A 23,531-nucleotide genomic window follows, 5' to 3' on the forward strand; every position below is an offset into this window, starting at 1 on the left:
CAGACTGGTTTCTTGAACATGACAGTGAGTTCACTGTACTCAAATGGCCTCCACAGTCACCAGATCTCAATCCAATAGAGCATCTTTGGGATGTGGTGGAACGGGAGATTCGCATCATGGATGTGCAGCCGACAAATCTGCGGCACCTGTGTGATGCCATCATGTCAATATGGACCAAAATCTCTGAGGAATGCTTCCAGCTCCTTGTTGAATCTATGCCACGAATAATTGAGGCAGTTCTGAAGGAAAAAGGGGGTCCAACCCATTACTAGCATGGTGTACCTAATAAAGTGGCCGGTGAGTGTATGTACGGCTGCAAGCTTGCGGCCGTGCATATGTCCCCCATACGGTCGTGTGAATGCAGTCTAATGACGTATTATTGTAGTAATACATTAAGGCACCTTCCCAATTTTCTGTTTGAGAACATCCCACCTACACATTACATGGTTTTACATTAATCTGTTTCAGAACAGATATGATTTCCATTAAAGTAACTTGTTGTGCACACTGAGGTCCAGTTCACATCAAATTTAACATTTCCATTGACTTCAATGCCTTTTTATTGCGACCTGTCTACATACTTGCTGTTATTTTGGTTTTGTTTTGCTTATATTTAAAGAAAGAAAGATTTCTTGCTTATTAACAATTTGCTTATTAACTATTAAGGCTTTTGGGTAGATCCCAACGAAGCCCATTACTATAAAAAGAAAGTTAAGTTTTCTAAGTAAACCAAAAGAGCAAAGCTCCTAATAAACATAGGGGGTCATTTATCTTATCTCTGTTTGTTTTGGCTAGTTTTTGTCTGTCTTTTTGCCGTCTGCTACTTTGGTAATTTATCTATCTCACTTTTTCCTTGTGTTAAATGGGGTTTTTTTAAATCTCTTTTCGAGTCTCAAAAATGTTGCACAAATGTCTCAAGTCATTTCTTTCTGTTTTCAAAGTTTTCCCTAAGTATGGTTTTGTCTGGAGTTTTTTCTGCCAAAAATGTCACAAATTGTAGACAATTTGAAATGATAAATGTTATTTGCGACATTTAACACATCTGGAGTAGAAGATAAATGTGCCATACTGACAAAAACAAATGTCCGGCAAACATTTCAAAGTGTCCCCAAAAAGGCGCAAAAAAGGCAAAAAAACCCAGGAAGAAAATAAAGATAAATGACCCCCATAGTGTTACAACCCATGATGGCTGATGGGTTGCAACAGTAAATGTCCTTTAAATAAAAGGGTAAAAAAACAAAATAAGGAAATCTACCATCAAAACCAAGAATGATTAACCAGGAACAATTATTTCTTCTTACATCTGTTATCCATGGCATCTTTCCTTCTAAAATCAACTCTGAAAATTATGCTAATGAACCTGAGGGGCTATGGTGGCGTTACCAGAGCCCCTCTGTTATACTGTGCAGGAACACTTCTCCCCCCCCCCACACACACATTTATACATAAAAAGGAAATTTAGGTTTATATAGAACATTTTTAATTACAGAGTATAAACAATTCTGAAATAGTTACAGGTTACCAACATAATGAAAATAGAATGAATGCAGAATTATTGAATTCCAACTGAGAAAATAATGCTGTTCTCAATGGCGTATTTACATGATTATTTTGGGTTTTAGAAAGTTTTTTTTAAGTCATTTGAAATGCTGCACAATCAGAATGATCATTTGGGGGGATCCCCATAGGCTTCTTAATTAAATTTGTGCAGATTGTATCTTACAAATGTAATAGGAAAAAAGCCATAGCCAAAAAATGCATGAAAAAAAGTATATATTTCAGGGCGACCAAAGTTGGAAAAAAAGTAAATTCCACTAAGACTTTGGAGACATGTCTGTAGGATATGGAGTAAAACCTAGTGGAACTGAGTGCTCATAATTTCATCAGATGCAAAATGTCCTGTCTGTAGTAACTGAACCTAATCTGGCCGACAGAGGTGCTGCACAAGATGGGGATTCCCAAGAGAACCCCATGGACTACCTATAGCCTAGTATTTTTTTGGTCTCTCAATTATATAGAGAATGGGGTCCTAGTGCGGCAATTTGTATATGCACAACGCCTCTCTATTCATTCTCTATGTGATCGCCATTGGATATGTGACACGATGCTCAGGATCTATGAGGATCCTTTGGGTACATCACAACTTGAGGATGTGACCCCACCAAGTTGTATGCTGAATAATTTTGCAGTGGGCACTTGGTTACACTGAAAACTTTTCTTAGCACAAAGAATTGATATTAGCACCTGCAGTTCACAAGAATAGATATAACTCAATGGGGCTCATTTACTAAGGGTCCAGCGGCCACGATTCGGTTGGGTTTGCCCGAATATTACAGATTTTTGCCGTTTTGCACCGAATTTCACGCTCGCGATCAGATGGTGGCGCATTGGCGCCGGCTTTCACGCAACAGAAATCAGGGGGCGTGGCCGACCAAAAACCTGATGGATTCGGAAAAAACGCAGAATTTAAAAAACGATTTGTGTCACAAGACAATGCACTCACATGCACCGGGAAGAAGAAGGTGAACTCCAGCGGACCTCGGCGCAGCAGCAACACCTGGTGGATATCGGGCGCACGAGCTTAGTGAATCCCGGCAGACCTGAATCCTTGTCGAGCAACGCACCGCGGGATCGCGAGTGGACTGGGTAAGTAAATGTGCCCCAATGTATCCAAAATGAAATCAATCCGGAAGCATTTCTGGGCCCAGTTTGCCAATGATGTCCCCATTGTGAAGGTGCTTTAATATTAACTACACTTGAAGAAGACACAATGACACTTTAAGAACTACATTATTGCATCATTTGTATGAAAGGTAACTTTAGAATGCAAAGCTCTGAGAATTGGCTACTGCTCTGAGTAACTACTGCAGCTCCACGAGATGTTCTCAGTAAGTGAGACATCATTGGGTAATAGGAAACCGCCCATTCCAATGGTCATTAGGGCATCCCACAACTTCCCACTTTCAGGTCTTTAATTTTATATTACATACATATTACATGTTTTAATATTACGTGCATTCCTAGCAATATTATCATACAGCATTCATTTTTTTCTAGTGCAATTATGGTCATTTTCATGTGGAAAAATGCAGGAGATTTTTAGAACTCTTATAGACGCTTGTGTCGGTGGATGAGATGTTTACAATAGGGGCAGTAGTGGTTCACATCTTTGCAGCTTTTGATACAGCAAGGTATTAGGAAGCAACCTAACACACATCTGGAAGAAAGGAGATAAAGTCATATTTAAAAATAAACTGTTATTTTTGAAAAACATGTTATTAGCAATGAGTTTACTTGAAACGTGGCACTTACCACTTGTGTTAATTTGGTACAATTGGTGAACATGCACAGTAAGTCACTTTCACCTGTACCATAAAGCCCCATGCACACACCAGTCCTAGTGTAAGAGTTCTAATACTTTGGGGTACCAATACCAAACAAGGCTGGGTTTGTTTTCCAATGTATTTAGGAGCCCCTAAGTAATCCCACTAAAGGGGGAGTTAATCGGACATTGGCCAATAATTTACGCCAAGTATCCAAAGTACTGTCCTCCAATCCGAGAGGAAAGGTGGCATAGCCATGGGTGGTATTTACTTCCCAACTCCTGACCAAAGTTTTGAACAGGTTAGTATAGAGCAACATACTATTTGTAGTGGCACCTTTAATTGGGTGCTACTATGGGGGCTTAGTACTTCAGATAAAACTCTAGAAGTGTGTGCCAATGTTATGACAAAGCAATAATATGCCAAAGTTGCTTGCTTTAAGGTGGACCTGTCAGTTCATTAAGTTAAAACTCGTATTATTCATGAATAATTTTGTATCATCTTCCATTACAACTTCATTAAGCTGGTTCTCTGTTGTCAATTTAAGAATACATTGATAACTGGTAGTTTCCGATTTTGAATGTGCGCCATGTTGTAAAAATCGACACGACTCTTTGTCAAGGAGAAGAAGAAGGTGTGAAGAAGGATCTTTGGGAGCCTTGAGCCCCACATTGAGCATCATGTGGAGAAGTCGTTCCACAGCGGTTTGGGCAGTAGCCTGGGGCCTTGTAGGGGGCCATGGCCAACCAAACCACCAACCGAATTTTATACTGAGAACGACCTTCACCCATGAAATCCTTGTTCATCTGTTCTTGTTCTCAATACACATGTACACAAGAGACTTAGAAGGTGCTTCAACAGGTCCCTAAACCGCAGATTGAAAGCAGGAAGAAGGGACACATTCTCCATTCTCCAAGAAGGTGATTCTAGTACCATATGTAGGAAGTGAATTTCAGACATGTAGGAGCTATAATGATCATACAGCCCAGGGCCCTTGGCAGTCTAAATCCACCCCTGGTTCCGCTGCATGGAATAAAGGGTGGAATCCAGCAGTAAAATAGTTACATAAAGTGTATAGTTTGTATTGTGTGAACACTAAGGCTACATTCACACTACCGTATGAGGGATGTATATACGGCCGATATACGCCCCCCATAGACGGCAATGGGCGCACGGCGCTCTACGGGAGCGGTATGGTGCTGCACACGTGCGGCACCGTACCACTCCGTACCCCGGAAAAAGATAGGACATGTCCTATCTTTCTTTGTAGTACGGCGCCGTGCGCCATAACTTCCTATGGAGAGGGGCGGGGGTGAGCAGCGCTCACCTCCTCCTCCTCTCCCCATGCACTGCCGTTGCCCACCGTTGCGGCAGTGTGAATGTAGCCTAAGGGTGAAGACACACGTGGCGTTTTTGGTCTGTTTTTGGTCTGTTTTTAGTAGAGCGTTTTCAGATCAGAAAAAAACGCATGCGTTAAAAAATGCATGTGTTTATGAAAAACGCATGTGTTTTTGACCAGTTTGAATTAAGATAATTGGTCAAACCTTTTAAAAACACATGCGTTTTCAAAAAACGCATGCGCTTTCTAATAATCTGAAACCGCACTAACTAAAAACGGCCCAAAAACAGCCTAAAAACGCGTGTCTTCACCCTAAGGGTTGCATAGATCAAGTGCCCAAAGAGCAGGGGACACACCAACATGTAAGTGTGCTTGGTTTACAATCTTTGAACCTGGTGGTAGATGTCCTTTAAAAAAAAGTGTACTATGCCCCAAGCCTATTAACATAACCCCAACCTATATGTGCAGATCTTTAGAAATTTAAAGTTTTTTTAAATTTACACTTTTTTACTTACCCGAAGAAGAACAATAGGCAACACAATAGGGTAGTTAAGCAGCCTGATTTATATTCTATGGATGTTGTGCACTGCTTATTGCAGGCAGGACACACAGCCAGTCCTGGGTTATCTGACAAGTCAGTCTTGAAAATGACTTGAGGCATGAAAACTATTAAGGATGCAAAATAAAAAATTAGTGTCAACCACTTTTACCAAGACTAGTTGGGTTTATTTTGATGAAGTGCAGACCTACCGGGTGCCGACTGGATTCCTGCTTCACTGTATGGGGGTGGTGGTGGCATAAAGGCTGGATTCCACCCTACTACATAGATGCAAAATGTAAGTCCATTGTTTTAACCAATGCTTAGAGAATTAAAGGAAACCTACCACTTGTAGTGGCAGGTTTCCGATGGCAATATCGGGCACCAGCTCAGGGTGAGCTGGTGCCGGAGCTTATTTTAGTTAGTGTTTTAAACCGCGGTATCGCGGTTTAAAACACTTTTTAAACGTTGTAGCCGGCGCAGGCAGGTACGCGCTCGGCGCTTACCGTGCACGCGGCTACATAGGAAGTGAATGAGAGCCGCGTGCACGGTAAGCGCCGAGCGTGTACCTGCCTGCGCCGGCTACAACGTTTAAAAAGTGTTTTAAACCGCGATACCGCGGTTTAAAACACTAACTAAAATAAGCTCCGGCACCAGCTCACCCTGAGCTGGTGCCCGATATTGCCATCAGAAACCTGCCACTACAAGTGGTAGGTTTCCTTTAATGATACATGTCTAATGTTTACCTGCTAAGTCCTACTGCATGTTCACCGTATATATACTCAAGTATAAGTCAACCTAAGTATAAGCCGAGGCCCCTAATTTTGCCACAAATAACTGGGAAACTTATTGACTCAAGTATAAGTCTAGGTTGGGAAATGAATTGATCACAGCCTCCCCTCACTAATGAAATTCCCAGCAGCCGTCCCTATTAATGAAATACTGATACAGATCCCCCCCCCCCCCCCTAGTAATGAAACGCCCAATGCAGCCTCCCAGTAATGAAATACAGATACAGCCCCCTATAATAAAATGCTGGATGCAGCCCACCTAGTAATGATATGACCAGCAGCCCCCTTATGATGGAATTCCCTGCAGCCAGCCCCCTAATGATGGAATGCCCTGCAGCCGGCCCCCCAATGATGAAATGCCCTGCAGCCAGCCCCCCCCCCCTAATGATGGAATACCCTGCAGCTGGCCCCCAATCATGAAATGCCCTGCAGCCAGCCCCTCTGATGATGGAATTCCCTGCAGCCAGTCTCCCCTAATGATGAAATGCCCTGCAGCAAGCCCCCCTAATGATGACATGCCCTGCAGCCAGACCCCCTAATGATGGAATGCCCTGCAGCCAGCCTCCCCTAATGATGCAATACCCTGCAGCTGGCCCCCAATCATGAAATGCCCTACAGCCAGACCCCCTAATGATGGAATGACCTGCAGCCAGACTCCCTAATGATGGAATGACCTGCAGCCAGCTCCCCCAATGATGAAATGCCCTGCAGCCAGTCCCCCCAATAATTAAATGTCCTGAAGCCAGCCCCCCCTAATAAGGGAATACCCTTCAGCCAGCCCGCCCAATGTTGAAATGCCTGCAGCCAGCCCCCTAATGATGGAATGCCCTGCAGCCTTCCAGGGGTTTCTGGTGCTCTGAGCGGCTCCTCTTCCTTTTTCTCTTCACTGGAAATAGAGCGAGCAGAGACGTGTCCATGTGCTCTGCCCACAGGCGCACACTATGACATCATGAGCGGAGACACTGCCATGTCATAGTGTGGAAGAAAGGTAGAAAGAGAAGCCGTGTGGAGCATTGGGGACCCCTAGAAGGTGAGCATGTAAGTTTATTTACATGTATAAACCGAATTGGGGTTCTTCAACACATTTTTTATGCTAAAAAACTCGGTTTATACACAAGTATATACGGTAATATATCATTCCTGATGTGTGGCTATGTGTGGGTATAAATTATTAGGACACTGTGTGGTTCGAAGTGTGTCTTAAGAAAACAGATAGTGGAGTATAGGCTGATTACCAGTTTACAGGTTTGCATTGTATGGATCCATAACATACACAAAAGAAAAATTAATAATTAGTATTATACTATACCAATATTTTAATATACTTTATATATCCTACCTTCTGTATTGTCTGTGAATGGCACAGCCATTTGATAACATGGGAATGTTGCAGCAGTGGCTGTGTACATTGAAAAAGAATTGTGAATATGAAATATAGGTTAAATCAAATAGAATTTTGTATTCATTCTTAAAGCATAACTCCAAAATTATAATTATTTTACCAAATAGTCATATTTGATTCCCCTTTTAAAAACAAGCAGATTGATGCTCATATTAGGGCGGGTTACGCAAATTTTTCCGTTTTGCTGCGATTTTCCCTGTATAGCCCCGGGATTTCGGCACACGCGATCGGAATGTGACGCCTCGGTGCCGGCATGAATGTGACGGAAATCGGAGGGCGTGGCCGTAAAAGAAAACCTGACAGATTTGGAAAAACCACCGCATTTAAAAAAAAAAAAGTGTTACTCGACAACCGCTTACCTTCACCCATGATGGCTCGGTGAACTTCAGTGCATCCCGATGCTCTTCAGCACAGCAGCGACACCTATTGGATGTCGGAGGAACTGCCTTAGTTTATCCCGGCCGGACCCGAATCCACCACAGAGAACGCGCCGCTGGATCGTGAATGAACCGGGTAAGTAAATCTACCCCATTGTGTTACTCGCCCCTTTCAAAGTTATGGCATTTTCTGCTCTGAAAGTTTTTGACAAGATGTGAAGTAGGCGGAGACTAACCTCTTCCTGTACCTGCCCTGAAGCTGTGTCAAATTTACTTTTCTCATAGATCCCATTATACCTTCTGTTCTCTCTCAAAGTAATTTAGCATTCATTCCACTGAGATTCCTACAAGTAAAACCACTGAACATTGCACTGTGCACTTACAGGATGCATATGGTGACTTCCCTGGCAGCTTCCATCACATGGAGCAACATGAAACATGTAACAAGTGTGTGAAATCATAAGTAAAACAGTTACATGAAGTATATAAGGGATACTAGTTTCTCTGCACTGTGCACAAAGTGAAGGAGGGGTGCATCATGAATTCTGTAGAATCACAGACAGGGATGGAAGGACTGATAGGGAACAGGGGAGATTCTATCTCAATAACCTGTGTAGAAGACATTTGGATTCACAGCACTGAACACTGCTATATATATAGCTCTGCTATACACACAGAGAGAGCACTATCACATGACCTCCTTCTTCCTCTGTAATCAGGGAGAAGCAGCCTCCTTTACAATTTTACTCAGTTTTATTGCTATTACTTTACCTCATCACACTCAATGATCGTCAGTGTAAAATTCCAGAGGGTAGATGGGTACTCTCTAAGCAGACACATTTGGGCTTATTTACGAAGGGTCCTGCGACCACATTTCCGTCGGGTTTTCCGACTTTTCAGGGATCGTGCCACCGGGACAGGAGTTTAGAAGGGCATTGTGTTGCATGTGATCAGATTTTGGAACACTCGCGCCAGCTTTCATGCGATTCGACGGATTCAGACAAGCCGCAGGATTTCAAAATTGTGTCGCAAGCCAAGCACTTACATGCACCGGGAAGAAGAAGGTGAGCCCCGGCGGACCTGAGCGGGGAGCGACACATGCAGGATATCGGGCACACGATGTAAGTGAATTGTGGCACAGTGCACTCTCGCAGAACACTCTGGATAGGGGAACGCGCAGGACGGGGGAAGTAAATGTACCCCATGATGATCCCTCTAGTGCTATAAGATGCTGAGTGCATACACAGGCAGAGACGGAGTCAGGGACAGGCAAGAGGTCAGGACAGGCAGCACAGGATCAGAGTCAGGGATATAGCGGTAGGTCAGGACAGGCAGCACAGGATCAGAGTCGGGGATATAGCGGTAGGTCAGGACAGGCAGCACAGGAGTGAAGTCAGGAACGGAATCAAGGTCACAATGGGAAATCAGGATAAAAGCACAGGGCAACGAACACAGCTTTCTCTGAGTCATAGAAGCACAAAGATCTGGCAGGGGACACAGGAAGGGACAGGAATTTATCAGGATGAAATGCCCAGCAGCCACCCCCCCCCCCAATGATGGAATGCCCTGAAGCCAGTCCCCGTAATGATCAAATGCCCTTCAGCCAGCCCGCCCAATGTAGAAATACCTTGCAGCCAGCCCCCTCCTACCGATGCATGCAGCCTCAAGGTGTTTAAAAGTAAATAAACTTACATACACACCTTCCGGGGGTTTCCTTTGCTCTGCGCGGCTCCTCTTCCTTTTTCTCTTCACTGGAAATAGAGCGAGCAGAGACGCATCCATGTGCTCTGCCCACAGGCGCACACTATGACATCATGAGCGGAGACACCGCCATGTCATAGTGTGGAAGGCAGAAAGAGAAGCCGTACGGAGCATTGGGGACCCCGAGAAGGTGAGTATGTAAGTTTATTTACATGTATAAACCGAGTTGGGGTTCTTCAACACATTTTTTATGCTAAAAAACTTGGTTTATACACAAGTGTATATGGTAATATATCATTCCTGATGTGTGGCTCAGAGGGTATATAAAATATTAGGACACTGTGGTTCTAAGTGTGTTGTAAGAAAATAGATAGTGGAGTATAGGCTGATTACCAGTTTACAGATTTTCATTGTATGGATCCATAACATACACAAAAGAAAAATTAATTATTAGTATTATACTATAACTAGATTTTAATATACATTATATAACCTACCTGCTGTATTGTCTGTGAATGGCACAGCTATTTCATAAGATGGAAATGTCGCAGCAGTGGCTGTGTACATTGAAAAAAAAATTGTGAATGTGAAATATAGGTTTAATTGAATAGAATTTTGTATTCATTCTTAAAGCATAACTCCAAAATTATAATTATTTTACCAAATAGTAATATTTTATTCCCCTTTTAAAAACAAGCAGAATGATGCTCACATTGTGTTACCTGCCCCTTTCTTTTCAAAGTTATGGCATTTTCTGTTCTGAAAGTTTTTGATCCGATGTGAGGTGGGCAGAGACTAACCTCTTCCTGTATTTGCCCTGAAGCTCAGTCAAATTAACTTTTTCCACATATGCCATTATACCTTGTGTTCTCTCTCAAAGTAATTTAGCATTCATTCCAGTGAGATTCCTATCACTGTAAAACCACTGAAAATTGCACTGTGCACATACAGGATGCATATGGTGACTTCCCTGGCAGCTTCCATCACATGGAGCAACATGAAACATGTAATAAGTGTGAGAAATCATAAGTAAAACAGTTACATGAAGTATATAAGGGATACTAGTTTCTCTGCACTGTGCACAAAGTGGAGGAGGGGTGCATTATGAATTCTGTAGAATCACAGACAGGGATAGAACCACTGATAGGGAACAGGGGAGAGTCTATCTCAATATCCTGTGTAAAAGACATTTGTATTCACAGCACTCAACACTGCTATATATATAACTCTGCTATACACACAGAGAGAGCACTATCACATGACCTCCCCCTCCCTCTTCCTCTGTAAGCAGGGATCAGCAGCCTCCTTACTTTACAATTTTACTCAGTTTTATTGCTGTTTTACCTCATCACACTCAATGATCGTCAGTGTAAAATTCCAGAGGGTAGATGGGGACTCTCTAAGCAGACACATTGGGGCTTATTTACTAAGGGTCCTGCAACCGCATTTCCATTGGGTTTTCCAACTTTTCAGGGATCGTGCCACCGGGACAGGAATTTAGAAGGGCATTGTGTTGCATGTGATCAGATCTTGGCACACTTGCGCCAGCTTTTTATGCGATTCGAAGGATTCAGACAAACCGCAGGATTTCAAAATTGTGTCGTAAGCCAAGCACTTACATGCACCGGGAAGAAGAAGGTGAGTTCCGGCAGACCTGAGTAGGCAGTGACACATGCTGGATATCGGGCACACGATGTAAGTGAATTTCTGCACAGTGCACTCCTGTAGAACACTCCGGATAGGGGAACACGCAGGACCGGTTAGGTAAATGTGCCCCATGATAATCCCTCTAGTGCTATAAGATGCTGAGTGCATACACTGTGTTTATATTATCAGGGTACAAGGTTTATATACACTTTAATTTAGCCTCTGAACATTCACTGGTATCTGACACATAGAAAGAGCAATGAGACAGATCAGAGACGAGAGATGATGAGATCCATTAGATGCATAAAACACATGACATTCTCAACCCTACTATAACAGCGATAACATACACATAGCTCTGCTATATGCCTCATTTCCCCTCTCCTGGACAAAGACCTTATCTGCCTATAGCTTATAGCTGTACTCTCTTCATGCTGTTGCTTGCCGGCAGGAAGTCTCTGTTAGAGCTCATCTTGAAATTCAAGGGGGGGGTGGGGGCTGGAGTGCAGAGAGCAACTCAGTGCAGCGTCAGACAGGAGAACAATATGTCTACCAGACCCTAAAGTCAGAAGATTAATGGCCGGAAGCAGGGGAAAAATTGTGTACACCAGGACTTATAGAGACAGGTTGGAATTATGGAATAACAGTGAATAAGAGAATGAGTTATGTTGTTATCCTGAGTATATTTAAGAATCTTGTCTTCATGTGAAACTAACTATACCCACTAGCAAACCACTCAAATGGTCATTGACCATGATCCACATGTGTTTCTAACATATACCATTGCGATTGTTGTTGTTTGCCATGCTCATGAAATTTGCCAGACCAAATTACTGGATGAGCTTCTGTTTAGCTGTAGGAATCTTTGGGCTAGTGTCATTCAAAAGTGCTATTAAGAGGTCCCTCTCAAGTACCATCACTTAAAATTATGAATCAAATCCCACACTTCAGACTAGTAGGCTACCACTAAAGGGCAGCCATAGGACCTGTCACCTAGCTGTCCCTGAATTGACCATAAACTGCTTTGTATACCAGTCAATTCTGAGGTGATCTTTCCATGAGGTTTGACTGAAACTGGATCATGCAACTGACTAAAGATCCCTAACACACCGACATGGTTGATGTCAGGATCAGTGGTAGTGGACCCACTGAATCACCACAGACGATGACGTGAGCTGACACCTGGGAGCGGAGTCTAAGTGGTACCCGGTTTTCACCAGAGCCCGCCGCAAAGCGGGTTGGACTTGTTGTGGCGTGGTACCACCAGGTCACTCCACAGGTGTGACTTAGTCTGCGGTGGAAGCCAAGGTGAGGTGCAGAGTCTGGAGGGAGAGACAGAGTCAGGGACAGGCAAGAGGTCAGGTCAGGCAGCACAGGATCAGAGTCAGGGACGTAGCGGTAGGTCAGGACAGGCAGCACAGGAGTGAAGTCAGGAACGGAATCAAGGTCACAACGGGAAATGAGGATAAACGCACAGGGCAACGAACACAGCTTTCTCTGAGGCATAGAAGCACAAATATCCGGCAGGAGAGACAATAAGGGGTAGTAATTTATCAGGGCAGATGGCCCTTTAAATCTTACATAGCCGGTGCCCTTTTACACAGAAGTCAAATTGAATTGAACAATATATTGAATTTATACAAATACCCGTTTCTGAAGGTTGGGGCGCGTAATCCATATTAACGGTGGTGGGTGGATCCAATGTAGCTGTGCCTTGTGCGTTTTCTGCAATCATGTTCCTGAGGTCACTGAAGACAAAAAGAAATGATACTACCATGATATTTGTAAGGGTTAGCTAAGCAATGACTTATCAAATTACCAGTTAATATATGCCTGGAATAGAGCAGCCACCAAATGGAGAAACACTAAAATGCTTAAAGGGTTTGTCCACTTTCTGCAAATAATTCATATTGTTTGTGTGAGGAAAAGCTATATCATTTTCCAATTTATTTTCTTTATCAATTCCTCATGGTTTTCTAGATCTCTGCATGCTGTCCTTATATAGAAAGCTTCTATGTTTACTTCCAGTGGATAGAAATCTGTCCATGGTCATGTGATAGATACGCAGTTGCAGGAGCTGTTATTATCACACGGCTCCGATTACTCTATATTGGAAAATTGTCTAACTTTTTCTTACACACACCATATCAATTATTGGCTGAAAGTGGACAACCCAATTAAATTACGACATATCTGATAGCTTCTGCTCACCTCTCCTCAGTATATGTATAGGGACTGTTCTCACATAGAGACACTGCTAGGGGCTTTACCGGGGAATGAGGTAACCATTACGACAAGGCACCTCCTTTTGTGCTCCTGAACTCATACATCTTGATAAAACAGCATATGGACCTTGACACTGTATACACCATCCATAAAGGGAGAGAAGCTGGGGCTGGTTTGCTTATCTGCCCGGAAACCACCTGTTGTTACTGACACATAGTCATAGTTTTTCTTAGAAAAGAATATCTACAGTCCAGACACATGACTTTTATGGCAGTTGTTTTAGTCAGTAACAGTTAAGTCATGTCCTTGGGTTCATAAACTTCTGTCACCGATGATTTTAAGAATCAAGAGCATAAAAGACAACAATCTATAATTGGTGTAAAACCCAGTTTGCCAGTCAAGTACATTTAGTACAAGGAACACACCAATCTGTAGATTGAAAGACTATAATGATCATACAACAGTAAACAACGTATTCAAATGATATGTTACTAAATATTCAAACATCATTGTACCATTTGTCAACATTTTAATTCCATGCAATTGTCAAATTACACCAATTTATAGCCCTAATATACTTCAAGTTGTGTAATGTCTGTGCCTTTCGTAGCCAGGGCCAGCCATAGGCAGAATGGAGGATTGGGCAGAATCCCATCCTGGTGTCCCCTAACTTTCATAAGAAAAACAGGCTATACAATATATATATATACACTCACCGGCCACTTTATTAGGTACACCATGCTAGTAACGGGTTGGACCCCCTTTTGCCTTCAGAACTGCTTCAATTCTTCGTGGCATAGATTCAACAAGGTGCTGGAAGCATTCCTCAGAGATTTTGGTCCATATTGACATGATGGCATCATACAGTTGCCGCATGATGCGAATCTCCCGTTCCACCACATCCCAAAGACGCTCTATTGGATTGAGATCTGGTGACTGTGGAGGCCATTTGAGTACAGTGACGTCATTGTCATGTTCAAGAAACCAGTCTGAGATGATTCCAGCTTTATGACACGGCGCATTATCCTGCTGAAAGTAGCCATCAGATGTTGGGTACATTGTGGTCATAAAGGGATGGACATGGTCAGCAACAGTGCTCAGGTAGGCTGTGGCATTGCAACGATGCTCAATTGGTACCAAGGGGCCCAAAGAGTGCCAAGAACCAGCCTGAACCGTTGATACAAGGCAGGATGGATCCATGCTTTCATGTTGTTAACGCCAAATTCTGACCCTACCATCCGAATGTCGCAGCAAAAATCGAGACTCATCAGACCAGGCAACGTTTTTCCAATCTTCTACTGTCCAATTTCGATGAGCTTGTGCAAATTGTAGCCTCAGTTTCCTGTTCTTAGATGAAAGGAGTGGCACCCGGTGTGGTCTTCTGCTGCTGTAGCCCATCTGCCTCAAAGTTCGACGTACTGTGCGTTCAGAGATGCTCTTCTGCCTACCTTGGTTGTAACGGGTGGCGATTTGAGTCACTGTTGCCTTTCTATCAGCTCAAACCAGTCTGCCCATTCTCCTCTGACCTCTGGCATCAACAAGGCATTTCCGCCCACAGAACTGCCGCTCACTGGATGTTTTTTCTTTTTCGGACCATTCTCTGTAAACCCTAGAGATGGTTGTGCGTGAAAATCCCAGTAGATCAGCAGTTTCTGAAATACTCAGACCAGCCCTTCTGGCACCAACAACCATGCCACGTTCAAAGTCACTCAAATCCCCTTTCTTCCCCATACTGATGCTCGGTTTGAACTGCAGGAGATTGTCTTGACCATGTCTACATGCCTAAATGCACTGAGTTGCCGCCATGTGATTGGCTGATTAGAATTTAAGTGTTAACGAGCAGTTGGACAGGTGTACCTAATAAAGTGGCCGGTGAGTGTATATATATATATATATATATATATATATATATATATATATATATATATATATATATGCACAGTGGAGGCAAATAAGTATTTTATCCCACGCCGAGGTGCTAATTTCCCCACCTACAAAGACTGGAGAGGTCTGTAATTGGTTATCGTAAGTACACTTCAACTTTGAGGGACAGAATATAAAAAAATTCCAGAAAAACACATTGTATGATTTTTAAATAAAGAAGTTGCATTTTATTACATGAAATAAATATATGATACCCTAGAAAAACAGAACATAATAATTGGTACAGAAGTTTATTACATTTCCTTTATTTCTTTGCACACACTGCAGGAGGAATTTTGACCCAGTCCTCCATACAGATCTTCTCCAGATCTTTAAAGTTTCATAGCTGTTGCTGGACAACATTGAGTTTCAGCATCCTCCAAAGATTTCTGATTGGGTTCAGGTCTGAAGACCACTCCAGGACCTTGTAATGCTTTATACAAAGCCACTCCTTAATTTTCCTAGCTGTGTGTTTTGGGTAATACTGGAAGACCCAACCACTACCCACCTGCAATGCTCTTACTGAGGGAAGGAGGACATTACCCCATCTCTTCTCCCTTTAATGTGGTGCAGTCAACCTGTACCCTCTGCAGAAAACCAGCCCCAAAGTATGATGTTTCCACCTCCATGCTTATGACCATTTATGACCACATGACCTTCCCCCATGCTTCCTTTGGATCATCCAGATGGTCAGTGGGCAAATGTTTAACAGGCCTGGACATGTGCTGGCATGAGCAGGGGGACCTTGCAAGCCCTGCTTAATTTCAATCCATGACTAACGGTAATCTTTGAGACAGTGTTCCCAGCTATCTGCAGGACCAGGTCCCCCTGGTCAATGACTCTGGGCTGAGATCTTGCATGGAGCCCCAGACCAAGGAAGATTGATGGTAATCTAGTGTTTCTTCCAGTTTCTAATAATTGTGCCAATAATTGTTGTCTTCTCACTGAGCTGCTTGCCTATTGTCCTGTAGCCCATCCAAGTCTTGTGCAGATCTACAATTTTGTCCCTGGTGTCCTTAGACAGCTCTTTGGTCTTGTCCATGTTGGAGAGGTTGTAGTGTGATTAATTGGGTGTGTGGACATCTGTCTTATATACAGGAAACAAGATCAAACAGGTGCAATTCATACAGCTAATAAATGCAGAGTAGGAGGAGCTTCTTAAAGAAACTCTAACAGCACTGAGAGAGCAAAAATTCTTGCTCATTGGTAGGGGATCAAATACTTATTTCATGCAATAAAATGCTAATTAATGATTTAAAAAAGATCCAATAGGATTTTCTGGAATTTGTTTTAGATTCCGTCTCTCACAGTTGAAGTGCACCTACAATAAAATTTATAGACCTCTTCATTCTTTGTAGGTGGGAAAACTTGCAAAATCAGCCTGGGATCAAATTTTTATTTCCGCCACTGTATAGTATTTATTGAATTGATGAGCAGCCTGTCTATATTTTTCATGTGCCAGAAGCAAGGTTGCACATGAAAAATACTTGGGGTTGGGGAGTTCATACCAGATAAAAGCTCATAAGAGAAATCCAGTATAAGACGCAAGCATTGGAAATAATTATGTTAAGCTCAATAAGATATGGTACCAAAACTAAGCACCGCACCAGGACTAGGCATGGTAAATAAATACAGCACCAAAAAAAGCAAAGTACATGGACCAAAAATGTAAATATCTTTAAATGCACCTTCTTATAGAGGGAAAATGCTATCTAGTCTAACAAGCTTATTCACAGGTAGACCACACCAAGTAACTTCTCTAACTTGTAGATAGTTTCACTGTAGAGTCAGTAGGTAATTTCAGCCACAAATATTCCCAGTTTTATTGTCACAAATGTGGAATGTGACTGTAATGGAACAGTTTGGCTTATCTACAACATTGTATATTGTTACGGCTTTGTCTATAGAGGGTTAGTTTTCTTTACCTCAATGGTTCTTCTGTTTCAATCTACTAAATTGTGGGTTGTAAACTTTCCTTCTATGCAGGTTTGCAGGTGAATACCTGGTACTGCCGGGCACGAGGCAACATTCCTAATAAATGATAACACATTCTCACCACCCACTCGCCTCTCATAAACAATCATTAGTGACTCAAGGATCTTCTAAAGCCTCTGTATTATTAGTCTATTAAAATACATGAAACTTCGGGAAGAAATAAAGCTTAGTACATGTCACAAATGGAGGCCCATTGCATTGAATTACATAGATATCTTCATTATAGGAGCAAATAAGTATGAGATTCAAATTAGAGACCTTACCAAATATATCACAGTGCCTGATACTTAATAATGAATAAATTATCTATTATCTAAATTAAGTATCTGATTTTCCAATAGCTTAAAAATATTGAAAATCAACAAATAGTGGAAGATTTGTCAATCTTTTTTTGACAGAATTCTGTCTTACTTTCCACCATTACACGGTCTACCCCCCATTTAGGGGCCAGGGCTGGTTTTATGACCAGTCACACTCAGTAAGAGGCTCCCTTTAGTATGGTAAAGCAAACTGTAATATTGGAGAATATTATAGGAGATATATGATAGGGAGATGATAGACAGCATGGTGGCTCAGTGGTTAGCACTACAGCCTTGCAGCACTGGTCAACATCTGCAAAGAGGTTGTATGCTCTCTCCCACACTCCAAAAAATGACTGGTAGGTTGATTAGACTGTTAGGCTCATTGGGTACATGGACTGATCTGGCAGCACGGTGCAGCGCTCTGTAATCTGTGTGCGCTATATAAATAAAAAAATTATTAATTATTATTATGATAGAAGATAAATATGAAAGATGATAGAGATTTCTAGATGCAGAACTATAAAGTAAATGATATATACAGTAGATAGATATGAGAGATATATACAATAGAAGAGAAATAGAAGATTGATTAGTAAATAGAGAAAAACAAGATATATAAATGGGCAGATTATAGGAGATAGATAACTAGACATATAGATATATAGAAAGGAGATATATAATTAGACAGATAGATGATAGATATACAGACAGGAGATAGATGATAAGCACCGTCACCCTTGAATTAAACCAACCGGTATTAACCCTTTCACACACACCCCGGCATTTCTGGATATTTTGTTGCGTTATTGACCAGAGCAATTTTTACAATTTTGATGTTTAAAAATAAAATCAAAATTACAGCAAAAAGAATCAAAGTACATATTTTCTGGAAGAAGACACCCCATTTTCAAAATTGCATTAAAGAGTTTATAGACATAGGCGTCTTCATGCAATTTTGATTCAAACTGAAACATTTTCTAAAAAATACTTAAAATTTGACTTTGATGGCAAAAAATTTGCTCCAAACAGAAAATATTTACCTTCACATCTTCAAAATGTAATAGATGGACATGTGTAGAGTTCACAAATGTCCCATATTGATATGTGCACGTAAATAAATCCACATAATATCACTAAAACTGTAACTAGATATCTGCCTTTCAGCTAGAAATTTTAAGACAGTCATAACCTGCAAAATATAGCAATACAACAGAATAAAAAGTAAAGGCGCCATAAAACCTATATCATTTTGAAAGCAGACAACCAGGTGATGGATTTGGCAATTAACATTCAAAATTTCCTCTAAAATATGTACAAATCCAGATACTTGTATAAAGAAAATCTACTTTCCTAAAACAGTAAGATGTGAGGAGATCATACAGACCCCACATGTGGATATTCACCAAAATATGCAGCAAAGGGAACGTTACATCCACAGGGGACACCAAACTACTTTTACAGAAAATTTCACTGAGCTTCCCACAGATATATAATTGTATCTCCCTTACACAATTGTAACCCAAATAAAAAAACTATATATCCATAAACCAAGATAATGAGATAAAAAAAAGTCAAATTTGGCACTGTTTTCTGCTGTAAACTACGAAGTACGAATATACATGAATATGGGAAGACTCTGAGAGCAGGCATGTTCTTGTTGAACATACCAACCAATCAGAGTTCAGCTTTTATTTAATTTCCATTGGTTTCCATTTTTACTTCAGACACTTCTGATAAATCTCCCCCTCATGTGAAACTGTACCGGATACCTTATCATCCAGCAGCAGACACTTTGATAAACCTAGTGCAGCATAAGTCTGTCTAGTTAACTTTGAGACACTTTTTTTTTTTTTTTTAAACATTTTTTATTAGTTTTACAACCATAAGAAATTTAACAGACAATATATGCCCCGTGGGCACCTATTACAATCTTTTTAAGTAACAAATGAACTTTGAGACACTTTTGAAAGATAAGCCTCAATTAAATGTTATGAATACCAACTATCCAGGAAAATTGAAGAAACACAAGACCTGCTACAAAACAGATATATTATGCCTATATCCAGACCTTATAAAAACCATCTAATTAAATAGACAACAATTGTTGACAAAATATATGTTTTATTAATAGTTAATACACAAATTTTACAGACGTATGATCACCAAGATTAAAACCAGCCCATTAAAATAATCCCTGGTGGACTAAAAAAAGTGCATGGCCATTCCTGTAATAATAGTATCATAATACAAGTAAATACATAGCCAGAGGGACAATAGATATAATATTACAATCAGGATAATTAGAATAGACAAGTTGAAGAAATGTTACACCGGTCACACAATATAGTGCTAATGAACCTCCAAAATATATAGTTTCGTGTGAACACTATTACCCCTAGTATATCACTGGCTATATACAGTATGGATCCTGGTAGGCAAACGCCTAGTAAACACAAATATATAAATATATAAAGTGCATAGTGCAGAGAAATTCATGTATACCGACCAGGCTGCATCATGCTCAGGAAAAATGGCGATGAACCACAAAAACCCCGACGCGCGTTTCGCCGTCGCTTCCTCAGGGGGTCAATTAAATGTTAACCCCTATAGGACCAGGCACTTTCAAAATTCCAAATACTGTGACTTTTTCAATTTTTCCCTTTACATGAGGGCTTGAAGTAGAACACACTGTGCTTCCAAAAGGAGCCAAATAATATTATGAGCTATGTTTCTAAAGATGAAATAAAATACCAGAAGTGGTGGAATTGACAAAAACCCACAATTGCAGTATTTTCTACGGTCCTCCTGTACATATTTTTACTCTCACTAAAAAACCCCATTCCCTTTATTATTTGGGTCAGTGGGATGACAGAGATACCAAATTCTCATGAGTCTCTTTTTGAATACATATCTTTGTTTCACCATATTCATAACTTTTCCTAATATGTCTTAGAGAGTTGTGTAAAGAGGGAATTTGTATTATCACCAAGATCACTTTTTATTAAAATTTTCATTGGTTGGCAAAAAAAAAGTTGTGATTGTGACTTTTCGATAGCTGGGATGGAACAACTTTAATGTTTAAAAAAACGGGCACATGAAAATATCGGGAATATCTAATATCAAAGACATTACAATTTTATATTTATTTTATTTTTTTCTGGCCTAGGGGGTCTGATTACTCATACAATAAACTGCAATATTTTTGTATAATACAGCAGGCACCTTCCATGTACTTGATGTGTTTAGAGAGCCCTCTCCATACATCTGCATGTCACATGTCATTAAAGGGGTTTCCCATAAACATAAGTTCAGCCTAACTCAGAGTATTGACGCAGACGGCCGTGCATGATCGTTCTGCTCCATTAATCTCTATGGAGCTGACGGTAAGTGCGATTGCCACACTCAATGATCTCTGCCAGCTCCATAGAGATTAATAGAGCAGAACGGTCATGCACCGCCATCTGCTCCATTACTCTGATGGAGCGACGAGGGGTCCGACGGAGGTACGTGGGATCCCATCGGACCCCTTATTTCCGTGATCTGTGGGGGTCTCATCAAATATGACCTCTCTGAATATCTATAACTTTTCCTCACCTTTAAATAGGCTCCAGCCGTGGTATAAAACAGATTCTTGTTGCAGAGAAACGTACAAACAATTACGCTACATGTTCAAGTCCTCTAGGAGGATTGAAATCACAAGCCTTTCAAGCTAAAAAATGACATTTTTGCATTTGTATATATAAAAAAAAGGTAAACAATATAAAGTAATTTCTATTGCCACGTCGGACAATCATGCTATGTATCCTGTTTTACTTCAATAAGCACAGCACCAAATTTTCTCATTTGTGTTCCTTTTCTTCCCCCCAAAAATGTGAACATTAATGATCAAAGTCTTGTTTACTCCAAAATCACCACTAGCAATGATATCTAAAGAATAAGCCTACATGCTGAATCATAGATAAAAATATTATTATGGGTCTCAGAATATGGTGACACGGAGTAAAGAGAACAGAAGGTTTAAGAATTTTTTAAAACGTTATATATTTTAAAAACTTTTTCAAACATTATAATTTGAAATTAATAATTTTCTTAAAACTAACCCACAGATTAAAGTTCTAGGTTTTCTTTTACAGCATAAAGAACTCTGTGAAACCCCCAAAGAACAATAATCTTTTTTCCATATAATACCCCAAATCTTATATAGAACTCTAAATGGGGTCATTGACGTTGATAAAGCTTGTCTGAATTGGCTCGGCAGGAAATATACAAATGTTCTGACTCTTGGTTGGATAGGATGAAAAATATTAAATCGAGCGCAACAAGAAGGGATTAATAACTACTGTTATATATTTGTTAAATTGTTATTTAGGACATCAGTTTACAGGGAATAAATAATAATATGATCCTCACCTGCTAGTTTTCAGATCTTCTGTCCACACTAGCTTCTGAATAATCTGAAGTCAAACATGTCATAAAGTAAAGGAGAGGACAGTCAAAGTTCAACCAGGTAATCTAATGACTTAATAAAGAACGGAGATAGAGGGCCACTATTACACAATTTATTACTGTACTTTCACAAGTGCTGTTGTGGTTACCCTGTAGTGCCTGTGCCTGCTGTGTCCCAGCACCTGGTACTAATTTGACCTGGTTTTATATATTGCAGAAATACAATACCTGACTGTGGTCTTATCCAGTGCAACTATTAATAAGTGCAACTATTTAAGTGCACAGAATTATTCCAGAATTGAACCAGAAGGGAACAAAGGAACATTAACTGTAAGAACATGTCTAACTCTTGTCTTTAAAAAAAGCACAATAACTTCTTTCCTCCATCACCTTTCCACTTCAAATCTTGTGGACATGTGGTGGCACTTAGAAAAGATGCACTGTCAAGATGGTGCCACTGTAGGCACTGCCTGTGCATTGGCTCTGGGTTTTAGAACACTGGGTTTCAGAACACTTTATATCAACAAATCTGCACAGGGGTGGGGCAATTCCTGCAGGTGCATTTTTCTTCTTTTATGCCTTCGTTTTATGGAGGATGTCTATAATGATCTAAAGAGATAGATGTATAGAGGATAGGTAGCACTGGGCAGTTTGACAGCAGGAATTGCTCTACCTGTGAGAAATAGAAATCTATTTGGCATAAAAATAACACCATATTTTTTCTAACATGACAAGACATAACTGAGAAACAGGAAATGTATATAAAGTTTTTGATTTTGGAGAAGGAAGACTTCCTTAAAAGGCAAAGGGGCACATTTACTTACCCTGTCATCGGAGTTCACAGAAAGTGCAATTGTCTGACTCCAATGCACTATGTTGCGATTCACTAAGATCGTGCCCCCGATATCATCAAACTGTCGTTTCCCTTAGTGGTGCATCTAAGGGCTAGGGCTTGCGACACTATTTGAAAGCTAAATCCAGTGCTCAATCCGAGTCAGTCAGATTGTCCCACGGCACACGTCGCATGGAAAGCTGCGCCAAAAAAAGGTTTGCGTGTGACACAATCACAACGCACCCATTACTTAAATACTTGTGCAATCCATTTTCCCATTGAAGATAGGGCACAGTCCAAAAAAGTGCATCGCAAAGCGGCACAAAGCCTAATTAAATGTGCCCCAATGTGTTAAAAAAAAGAAGGAAACAAAAGAAAGAATGGAGATATTAATAATTGATAGCTGGGAATGGAGCTGTGTAAAATTAGCATGATGCTTTGCTTACACCTGTTAAATAAGGAAAAGAGGAAACATGCCAACCTGTTGTATCTGCTCTAGGGTCCTGCACCTCTGAGGAAGTTGTTAGTTGGTGCGTCATGAGCCAAAAACGGTCCTATCATGAGCCAAAAATTGTGCCAAAAAAGTGCCAGGAAACTAGAAGTGCAGAAAAAGTGTTGGGCTTAAAGTGCTGCACCCAAACTGAGTGAGAATAAAATTACTATGAAGATCCCAAGAGGTTAACAATCTT

At 40.9% G+C, this 23,531-nt stretch overlaps 1 protein-coding gene across 4 annotated transcripts; it reads right to left on the bottom strand.

Annotated features, from left to right (window-relative positions):
* Nucleotides 1–1,496: 1,496 nt before the first annotated feature.
* LOC140076070 (lipopolysaccharide-induced tumor necrosis factor-alpha factor homolog) lies at nt 1,497–22,062 on the bottom strand. Of its 4 annotated transcripts, none has more exons than XM_072122588.1 (7): nt 21,975–22,062; nt 12,766–12,866; nt 9,969–10,028; nt 7,331–7,390; nt 5,413–5,478; nt 5,178–5,328; nt 1,497–3,217 (listed from the first exon to the last, which is right to left on the bottom strand). In XM_072122588.1, the coding sequence occupies exons 2-7, from the start codon at nt 12,851–12,853 to the stop codon at nt 3,109–3,111; spliced, it is 534 nt and encodes a 177-aa protein (XP_071978689.1). In that variant the 5' UTR covers nt 12,854–12,866; nt 21,975–22,062; the 3' UTR covers nt 1,497–3,108. The 4 variants fall into 4 exon arrangements, with proteins under 4 accessions (XP_071978689.1, XP_071978688.1, XP_071978691.1 ...); XM_072122587.1 differs by having other exon boundaries at nt 5,413–5,481; XM_072122590.1 differs by lacking the exon at nt 9,969–10,028.
* Nucleotides 22,063–23,531: the final 1,469 nt, after the last annotated feature.

The sequence above is a fragment of the Engystomops pustulosus genome, chromosome 8, assembly GCF_040894005.1.
Source record: "Engystomops pustulosus chromosome 8, aEngPut4.maternal, whole genome shotgun sequence".
NCBI lineage: Eukaryota > Metazoa > Chordata > Amphibia > Anura > Leptodactylidae > Engystomops > Engystomops pustulosus.

Excerpts from the sequence above, each read along its gene's own strand:
- LOC140076070 (XM_072122587.1), bottom strand. The coding sequence starts at position 12,853 with ATGATTGCAGAAAACGCACAAGGCACAGCTACATTGGATCCACCCACC. Across the intron at positions 5,482-7,330 it reads ATTCACAGACAATACAGAAG|TAGGGTGGAATCCAGCCTTT; the intron begins GTAGGATATATA and ends GCATCTATGTAG. Across the intron at positions 3,218-5,177 it reads TGCCTATTGTTCTTCTTCGG|ATGTGTGTTAGGTTGCTTCC; the intron begins GTAAGTAAAAAA and ends CCTTTCTTCCAG.